The sequence below is a fragment of the Serinus canaria genome, chromosome 4, assembly GCF_022539315.1.
Source record: "Serinus canaria isolate serCan28SL12 chromosome 4, serCan2020, whole genome shotgun sequence".
In the NCBI taxonomy this organism is placed as follows: domain Eukaryota; kingdom Metazoa; phylum Chordata; class Aves; order Passeriformes; family Fringillidae; genus Serinus; species Serinus canaria.
The window spans coordinates 69,548,213-69,556,884 of NC_066317.1; the positions used below are offsets into that span (position 1 = coordinate 69,548,213).

General features: G+C 69.6%; 3 protein-coding genes across 3 annotated transcripts; 1 reads left to right on the plus strand and 2 right to left on the minus strand.

Annotated features, from left to right (window-relative positions):
* The first annotated feature begins 37 nt into the window (after positions 1-37).
* On the plus strand, positions 38-2,908 carry MOGS (mannosyl-oligosaccharide glucosidase). The gene is made up of 4 exons (XM_050974103.1): positions 38-398; positions 491-702; positions 776-966; positions 1,066-2,908. The coding sequence occupies exons 1-4, from the start codon at positions 38-40 to the stop codon at positions 2,771-2,773; spliced, it is 2,472 nt and encodes an 823-aa protein (XP_050830060.1). The 3' UTR covers positions 2,774-2,908.
* Positions 2,909-3,046: 138 nt separating this feature from the next.
* On the minus strand, positions 3,047-4,996 carry WBP1 (WW domain binding protein 1). The gene is made up of 4 exons (XM_050974111.1): positions 4,801-4,996; positions 4,630-4,732; positions 4,222-4,383; positions 3,047-3,861 (listed from the first exon to the last, which is right to left on the minus strand). Exons 1-4 carry the CDS (start codon positions 4,861-4,863, stop codon positions 3,299-3,301), a joined length of 891 nt encoding a protein of 296 aa, XP_050830068.1. The 5' UTR covers positions 4,864-4,996; the 3' UTR covers positions 3,047-3,298.
* A 633-nt stretch (positions 4,997-5,629) lies between these two features.
* INO80B (INO80 complex subunit B) lies at positions 5,630-8,450 on the minus strand. Its single transcript, XM_050974094.1, has 5 exons — positions 8,282-8,450; positions 7,995-8,172; positions 7,770-7,879; positions 7,268-7,482; positions 5,630-6,822 (listed from the first exon to the last, which is right to left on the minus strand). Exons 1-5 carry the CDS (start codon positions 8,433-8,435, stop codon positions 6,358-6,360), a joined length of 1,122 nt encoding a protein of 373 aa, XP_050830051.1. The 5' UTR covers positions 8,436-8,450; the 3' UTR covers positions 5,630-6,357.
* Positions 8,451-8,672: the final 222 nt, after the last annotated feature.

Sequence of the window (8,672 nt, forward strand, 5' to 3'; positions counted from 1 at the left end):
CTGGCGCAGCGCTGCCGTCACCAGCGCGACTGCCCTGATGGCGGGCGAGCGGCGGCGGCGCGGCGGGGATGGACCCCGGGAACGGCCCCGGGAGCGGCTCCGGGACCGGGACCCGAAACTGCGGCAACAGCAAAAGCCACAGCGAGGCTCCGGGCGGGGCCGGACGGCGCTGACGCTTACAGCGGCGGCGGCAGCGCTGGCGCTGGCTCTGGCGGCGGCGGCTGCCTGGTGGAACCGATGGAGCGAAGCCTCCCGCCTCGTCACCCCGCACCCCGCGCCCCCCGCCGTCCCCCCCGGCTCCACCGGGCCTCTCGCATCGCCCACCTATTTCTGGGGCACGTACCGGCCTCACGTCTACTTCGGGATGAAGACGCGGAGCCCGCGCGCTGTCGTGACCGGTGAGGGGCGCGGGGGGCTCTGCCCCGGCCTGGGGCTCGTCCGGCCCCGGTCCCACCACGAGGCCGCCCCTGACACCTCCCCGCCCCTCCAGGACTGATGTGGCTCCAACACGGCGGCAACTTGCGGCACACGAGCGAGCAGAACGACGGCGTGTCGCGATATGGGTGGCTGATGCACGACGGGGAGAATTTCGGAGTGCAGGAGATCCGCGATGAGGGGCTGGTGCTGAGAACCGAGTTCGTGAAGCAGCCGGGGGGAGACCATGGTGGCGACTGGAGCTGGCGGGTCACAGTGAAGATGGAGGTGAGGGGGCGAGAGTGGGAGAGGGGTTGGGATGCCGGGGAGCTTTGGTCATCCTCCTCTTCTTCCTCTCCAGGGCAATGGCCCGGCCCCTCTCCTGTCCCTCTTCTTCTACGTGGCCACAGACGGGCAGGGGACACTGCGGCCAGTGCTGGAGAACGGGACACGGCTGGCGGCCGTGGCAGGGATGGCAGAGGAACTCGGGGATTTCACCCTCACCTTCCTGCCCCCCACTGGGGAGGGCGGGGAAGGGCCCAAGTATGCCAGGTGAGTGTCTGGGCTGCAGCCCCCAAATCCACTGTGTCCCCTCCACGTGCCCCCACGTCCCCACTGTGTCCCCATCCCTGACTCTCCTCTCCCCCCCAGCTACAACTTCCTGGCTGCGGGGGTGCCAGGGCTGCACCGTCTCACCGACCTGGTCCGGCACAGCCTCCGCGAGAGCTCCGTGTTCTCCCCACCAGGCCGACCCCGCCGCCGCTTTTTCGGGGTGTCCAGCACTGGGGGGCTGCCTGGGGAGCCCCCTCGGGGGCACCTGCTGCTGCACCAGGTGACGCTGGAGCCTCCGGCGGTGCTGGAGGTGACACTGGAGTCGGGCAGCGCGGCAGGGGTGCGGCAAGGGCGGCTGGCGGGGCCAGCGCTGAGCGCGGCGCTGGCCCAGCACGCGGCTGCCTTCGAGCAACGCTTTGAGGACACTTTTAGGCTGGGAGCACGTGGGGTGTCCCTCCCGCAGCGCCGCTTCGCCCAGGCCGCTCTCAGCGAGATGCTGGGCGGGATCGGCTTCTTCCACGGCCGCTCCCTGCTGCGCTCAGAGCACCGGGAGGAGCCGGTGCCAGGCATGGAGTCTGTGCTGTTCACGGCCGTGCCCTCGCGCTCCTGCTTCCCGCGGGGCTTCCTGTGGGACGAGGGCTTCCATCTGCTGCTGCTGGCCCGCTGGGACCCTGCGCTGGCCCGCGACATCCTCGCCCACTGGCTCGACCTCCTCAACGCTGATGGCTGGATCCCGCGGGAGCAGATCCTGGGGGAGGAGGCGCGCTCCCGGGTGCCCCCCGAGTTCGTGCTGCAGCACAGCGAGACGGCGAACCCCCCGACGCTGCTGCTGGCGCTGGAGCGGCTGCTGCCCGACGCACCCCTGCCCTACCTGCGCCGCCTCTTCCCTCGCCTGCGTGCCTGGTTCGAGTGGCTGAACCGCACCCAGGCCGGCCCCGAGCCCTTCACCTTCCGCTGGCGTGGCCGCGACCCCGACCCCGAGCGCTTCCTGAACCCCAAGACTCTGTCATCGGGGCTGGACGATTACCCCCGCGCCTCCCACCCGTCCGCCCAGGAGCGGCACCTGGACCTGCGCTGCTGGATGGCGCTGGGCGCCCGCGTGCTGGCGGCGCTGGCTGAGCGCCTGGACGAGCCCCTGGCGCCCTATCGCGACATGGCCACCACCCTGAGTGACAACGACCTGCTGGACCAGCTGCACTGGGCGCCAGAGCTGGGCACCTTTGCTGACTTCGGCAACCACAGCTCGGCCGTGGCTCTGCGCTGGCACCGCCCAGCCCCTGTGCCCGGCAGGCCCCCGGCGACCCCGCAGCTGCGGCGGGAGGTGCGGGAGGCGCCGCAGCCGCGGTTTGTGGCCGCTTTGGGCTACGTCAGCCTGTTCCCGCTGCTGCTGCAGCTGCTCCGGGCGGACTCCCCGCGGCTGCCAGCGCTGCTGGGCTCCATGAGCAGCGAGAAGCAGCTGTGGACGCCCTTCGGGCTGCGCTCGCTGGCCCGCGACAGCCCCATGTACCTGCGGCGCAACACCGAGCACGACCCCCCGTACTGGCGCGGCTCCATCTGGGTCAACATCAACTTCCTGGCGCTGCGGGCACTGCACGGGTACGCGCGGGCGGCGGGGCCGCAGCAGGAGCGCGCGGCCCAGCTCTACCGGGAGCTGCGCCACAACCTCGTGGCCAACGTGTTCCGGCAGTATGAGGCTACTGGATTCCTGTGGGAGCACTACCGGGACAGCGATGGCACCGGGCAGGGTTGTCACCCCTTTGCCGGCTGGTCCGCACTCGTCGTGCTGGCCATGGCTGAGGACTATTGATGTGGGGGGGGTTGCTGTGTGCCCTGCCTGTCTGCCTGGTGTGCTCAGGGCCAGGGGAGGTGTTGGGGAGCTGTGCCAGAGCCCCCCTGCCTCCCCTTCAATAAACCTCCATGACTGTGGCATCTCACCACCCAAGTCAGGGTGTCAGAGTGTCACCTTCGCTGACCCCGGGTCACACTGGCAGCCCCTGTGCCATGTGGGGCGGATGTTTTGCCCTTTCCTGTGGAGCCAGGGGTCACCACCCAGCCCAGTGCACCCACCACAAGGTCGATGGTACTTTCACATCTCTTTAATGGTGAGAGAACGCGCCGGGACCTCCCACCCCCATGATCTTGGGCACCCCCCAGGCGATGGGGCCCCCAGGCAGCAGCACTGGGATCACAGGGGAGGCCCCAGGAGCAGTTTGGAGGGGAGGGGGCTCCAGCAGGACCCCACCACACTGCAAGGTGGGTGTCGGTCAGGGCAAGGGGCCCCCAGGGGCTCCGTGATAAGTCCAGACCCCAACTGGGGGTCCTGTGGGGGGGCTCAGATGGGCAGCACAGTTGAGCTGGGCCTCCCACCACCCCCTGCTCCCCCACAGCCCTCAGGCTCACCCTCCTCCTCCTCTAGGCCCCTGCCCACCTCAATGCCTGAATCCCCTGTGAGCCGCCGGTGCCGCCCGGGGCATCCCCCTAGCACAGCTCTGCCCACCCCATCCTCACCCCCCTCGGTGTTGGAGCAGGGGTGGCCCTCGGCCTCACACAAGTCCGGGGGCACTTGTTTGGGGGGGCCCCCGCGGGCTGGCGGCTCCTCGGGCAGGGGCAGGTCCCAGCTGGCACCGGTGCCGGTGCTGCTGGAGCCATAGTCACGGCCGGTACTGCCACCCCCCATGCCCGGGCCCGGCTCCGGGTCTGTCTCGTCGGTGCCCGGGGCCGAGAGCGAGGAGCTGCTGGGGGAGGAGGCACAGGAGCAGCCGCAGGAGCAGGAGCTGCAGCCCCCAGAGGAGCCGGGGGACAGCGAGGGGCTCCCGGGGCTGTAGGGTGGCGGCGGCGTCCCGGGGCGCTGCGCCACCTCCTCGTACGCCGGGAGCTTGAAGGAGGCCAGCAGCCCTGGGGGTGAGAGGCAGGGTCAGGGGGACACCCGGGATACCGGGAAACGGCCCCGAGGGGATGGAGATGGAGAGGGAGGGCACAGCTTGGCACAGGGCAGAGCTGAGGGATGTGGGGGATGGAGCTGAGAGCACAGTCCGGGTAAGGCTGGGGATGTGGGGCTGGGGTATACATGGGGATCCAGGATATCAGGGGTGGCACAGGGGGTCCTGACTTACTGCGATCCCCCGTGAAGATGGAGGGGTAATGAGGGGCTGGGAGTCCCGATTCACCAAAGTCCCCACCCGCCGTGGAGAGGGGCGGTGCTGCCAGGGGATGGGATTGGGGGGTACGGGGGAAATTCAGCAGCCCCTCACTCACGGAGGTCCCCCGAGGAGGGCGGGTACTGGCAGGCACCGTGGTAGGCGATGAGGTTGATCTCACGCTGCCGCTGCTGCTGCTGCAGGCGCAGCTTGGCCCGGCGGTGCCGGAAGGCGCAGCAGCAGCTCAGCAGGATCAGGATGGTCCAGAGCAGCCAGAACCCTGCGGGAACGGGGCCGCGGAGCGGGGCGGTCACCTTTACACGGAACCCCCGTTCCCACGAAACCCCCGCTCCCACGGGGGGCACCCAGAACCTCCCAGAACCCTCATTCCCCCAGCTCTTCCGGAGCCCTCAGCCCCGACACAGCCCCTGACCTCCCCCGAGTCCCGGCTCCTCCCGAGGCCATCAGCCCGCCCGGAGTCCCCGCTCCCCTCCGTTCTCCCGCCGCGGGATCCCCCCGCACTCACACCACAGCTCGTAGTAGTAGGTGCAGCAGCCGCTCTCCCCGCAGCAGTGCCCGGTCTCGCACACGTAGGGCCGGTTGTTCACCCCCGGGCAGAACTCCCGGGCCTGCGGGCACGGCCGCACCGTCACCGCAGCCCCGCGCGCGGCCCCCCCAGCCCCGGCCCGCCCGGTACCTGCGGGTGCTGCCGGCCCAGCAGCGCGGCCCAGGCCCCCTCGGCGCTCCCGGGCCGCTCCATGGCGCCGCCGCCTAAAGCCCGCCGCGGCCCCGCGCCCGCCCGGCCGCGGCCCCCGCCGCCCGCAGCAGCCGCCGCCGCCCCGTGGCTGCCGCCGTCGCCGCCATCGCGGCCCCCGCGGCCGCCGCCGCCCGGGCCGGGGCCGTCGCCGCCGCCATCACGCCCGGCCCGAAATCCCGCCCCCGCGGCCACCGCCGGCCAATCAGTGGACCCTCTGCAGCCGACAGCCAATCGGCGCTGCCGCCGCCGCCCGGCGACAGCCAATCGCTCGCCGTCTGCCTGAGTCTCACGCCCAACAACAGAGACAAAGAAGCCGAGCCCTGCCCCCGCTGTGATTGGCGGCTGTAGGAACCAACCGGAGACAGAGCACCGCCCCCAGACCCTGACTGACAGTGGTACTCACCAATGGTGACCCAGGACCGAGCTCGACGGAGGGTGCTGCCTCCTGAACCGCCCTGGGGCGGGCAGTCGGCACACGCGGCCAATTGGCGAGCAAATAGCACTTCGACCGTCTGATTGGCAAAGCGTCCGACCAATCAGCGTCGCCGCTTTCCGCTGGGCAGGGCCGCATCCAAAGGGCGCTGCCGGGGAGCGCCCCGCCTACCCGGGACGGACCATAACACACCGGGGGGGGGGGGGAATTGGGCTGTTCCACAGGCGGAGGGGGGGCAGGTCTGTACCACAGCGCTCCCGGGGGTTGTCGGACTGTACCACAGCGCTTCCGAGGGGTGTCGGACCGCCTCCCCTTCCCAGCAGACCCACACACGGCTCCTTCAACAACAGCCTTTAATCAGCTCCGCCACACCAGGACCACCCTCCATCCCTGCCAGGGTCCCCAACACTCTGTGTCCACGGTGGAACTGCAGCTCTCCAGGTGGCGTGGCTGGTGCCTCTGTATCCATAGCAGAGACTTTGAAGCTCCTTGTTCTGGCTCCACGTGGAAGGTCTGGAGCTCCCCACAGTGGAGACCCACAGGTTCCTCTTCCAGCCCTCCGTGTCCATGTGGACAATCCAGGAACTCCATATGGCCGGGTGATCTGGCCCTTTGTATCCACGGCAAGGCATCCGTAGCCCACACAGAGAATCCAAAGGCCCCTGGGGAAGGCCCATAACCCCCACAAAGGGTCTATAGCCCCCTGGAGAGGATCTGTAGCCCCCCATTGAGGATCTGTAGCCTCCACAGAGAGGCTGTAGCCCCTGCAGAGGATCTGTAGCGCCCCGGTGAGGGTCCATAAGTCCCCTCAGAGGGTCTGTAGCCCTTGCAGAGCGCCTGGAGCTCCCCTCAGAGGGTCCACAGCCCCCTGGGGAGCATCTGCAGCCCCAGCAGAGGATCCGTGGCTCCCTGGAGAGGATCCATAGCCGTCCACCGAGGATCCGTAGCCCCCTCAGAGGGCCTGTAGCCCCCCGGTGAGGATCCAAAGCCCCCCGGTGAGTGTTCGTAGCCCCCCGGTGAAGTCCCGTAGCCCCCTCAGAGGGCCCGTAGCCCACTCAGCGCGCTCACCCCGCGCTCTGCAGCAGCTCCAGGTTGCGCCGGTAGCAGCCCAGGCTGCAGAGGGGCCGCCCGGTGCGGGCACAGCTGTAGCGCTTGGTGTTGGTGCAGCCGGGCACGGCGCAGGGCTGGGCGGGCGGCACGGGCGGCGCGGTGGCGGCGGGCAGCGGCAGCGGGAACCCCCCGGGGAAGGACACGGTGATGCCGTCGGCGGCGCTGCGGTAGTGAACGACGGGGCAGGGTGCGGGGCGGGCGCGGCGCTCGCGCAGGGCCCTCACCTTGGCCTTGTGCGTGCGCGTCAGGCGCTCGATGGTCTGGTTCTTGCTCTCCTCGGCCTTGCGGGCCGCCTGCAGCCGCCGCCGCCGCGCCCGCTCCTCGCGCTTCTCCCGCATCTCCTCCGTCACCTCCTTGGCCTTGGCGCCCATGGGCAGCTGTAGCAGGGGCTGGCTCTGCTGCTTGTGCAGCAGCGCGCGCTGCGGGGTGAGGTGGGGGGTCAGAGGGGGTGTGGGGGGGTCTGGGAGGTACCCCCGGTTCCAGCTCAGCCCCACTTGATTGATTCATCAATCCCAAATATCCACACAAATCAGTTCTGGGCTTCCTGCAGCCTTTCCAGATTCTCCCAGTCACGCCCCAGGGACTATGAGGCTCCCCAGCACCTCCTCAGCCCAGATCCCCTCTGGGTCTGGAGCTCCCTGAACACCCCCAGCCCCGCCAGCCCTGCCCTGCAGCCCCCTCAGTCAGTCCCCAAGGGTTCCAGCTCAGCTCCACAGCGGTTTGGGCTTCCTGCAGCCCTTCCCATCCCCCCAGTCATGCCCCAAGGGTTCTGAGGCCTCCCAGTCCCTCCTCAGCCCAGCTCCCCTCTGGGTCTGGAGCTCCCTGAGCACCCCCCGCCCCCCCAGTCCCCCCGTGCCCCCTGACCTGTCGGGCTGTCAGGAGGGACTCGTCCACCTCCCTCTTGATGTCACCGTTGTCATCCAGCTCCCCCCTCTCGAGGGCCGCCAGCCAGCGCCGCTCCTCCTCCTCCTCTTCCTCCTCCTCTTCCTCCTCCTCTTCCTCGCCCTCCTCACGGGCAGGGAAGCAGCTCTCAGGGTCCAGCTCAGGCAGTGGTGAGGGGGCCAGGTTGCTGTCCTCATCTGATGGCAACAGCCACAGGGGGTGGGGGGTCACACTTCCCTGGGGGGGTCCAGAGCACCCCCTGCCCACCCAGCCCTCCCTCTGAGCCCGCCCAGGGCTCCCCCTGCCCTCCCAGCCCTCCCTCTGAGCCCCTCCAGAGCACCCCCTGCCCACCCAGCCCTCCCTCTGAGCCCCCCAGGGCTCCCCCTCCCCACCCAGCCCTCCCTCTGAGCCCCCCAGGGCTCCCCCTCCCCACCCAGCCCTCCCTCTGAGCCCCCCATTTCCCCCCTCCCCTCCCGCTGCTCACCCAGCCATGCCCGGTACTGCTCGATGGGGACGCTGGGCTCCTCCTCGTCCCCTGCCAGCAGCGGGGACGGCGAGTGTGGCCCTTCAGGGACCACCGTGAACGTGGGGACACTGCAGGGGAACAAAGAGGAGTTTGTGGGGGACACACGGAACAGGCCGGGCCCTGCCTCCCTCCTCCTCCTCCCTCATTTTGGTGCCCAGGCTCTGCCCCCAGCCCCCTCCTCACCTCTTGGTGCCCAGGATCTGCCCTCCCAGCTTAATCCGGAGCCGCAGCCGGGGCTGCCGAGGGGGTTCGGGCCCTGGGGGCGGCCCCGCCTCGTGGTGGTGCCGTTTCTTGTGCTTTTTCTTGTGCTTCTTGTGCTTCTTCTTGTGGCCGCCATGGCCGCCCGCCTCGGCCTCCTGCCCTGTGAGGGGGAACACGGGGTCAGCGAGGGCTCCCCGCGGGCTCTGTCCCACCGGGGAACGATCCCGCAGCCCCCCCCCCGGGCCCTGCCCGGCCCCGCTCCCTCTCACCGTGGCCGCCGGCCTCCATCGCGCCGCGCCGCCAGGCCCTGCGCATCCGCCCGCGGGGGACCCAATTCGGGACAGACCCACTTCCGCCCAAACTCACTTCCGCCCGGACTGGCTCCTTCCCGTTATGCGGGGCGGTTGACGCTGCCGCCGCCATCTTTGAAGTGGGCACGTTGTGCTTTGTCCCGGGAAGAAACTGGTGCCGCGGGTACTTTTGGGCCGGCCGGGCAGGTGTGCGAGCTCAGGTGAGATCAGGGCAGGATGAGGAGCTCTGACTTCATCAATGCACCCAAATATCCACACAAAACTCTCAAATACCCACCCAAATATTCACCCAAATCTCCCATCTGAGAGTGGATTCCATCCATACACACAAAAATCCCCATCCAGCCCC

Coding starts and splice junctions, on each gene's coding strand:
- MOGS (XM_050974103.1), top strand. CDS start 38: ATGGCGGGCGAGCGGCGGCGGCGCGGCGGGGATGGACCCCGGGAACGG. Junction 703..775: donor GGGTCACAGTGAAGATGGAG/GTGAGGGGGCGA, acceptor CTTCCTCTCCAG/GGCAATGGCCCGGCCCCTCT. Junction 967..1,065: donor GAAGGGCCCAAGTATGCCAG/GTGAGTGTCTGG, acceptor TCTCCCCCCCAG/CTACAACTTCCTGGCTGCGG.
- WBP1 (XM_050974111.1), bottom strand. CDS start 4,863: ATGGAGCGGCCCGGGAGCGCCGAGGGGGCCTGGGCCGCGCTGCTGGGC. Junction 4,733..4,800: donor TGGGCCGGCAGCACCCGCAG/GTACCGGGCGGG, acceptor CCGTGCCCGCAG/GCCCGGGAGTTCTGCCCGGG. Junction 4,384..4,629: donor CTACTACTACGAGCTGTGGT/GTGAGTGCGGGG, acceptor CCGTTCCCGCAG/GGTTCTGGCTGCTCTGGACC.
- INO80B (XM_050974094.1), bottom strand. CDS start 8,435: ATGGCGGCGGCAGCGTCAACCGCCCCGCATAACGGGAAGGAGCCAGTC. Junction 7,880..7,994: donor CAGATCCTGGGCACCAAGAG/GTGAGGAGGGGG, acceptor GTTCCCCTGCAG/TGTCCCCACGTTCACGGTGG. Junction 7,483..7,769: donor GCAGTACCGGGCATGGCTGG/GTGAGCAGCGGG, acceptor TGTTGCCATCAG/ATGAGGACAGCAACCTGGCC.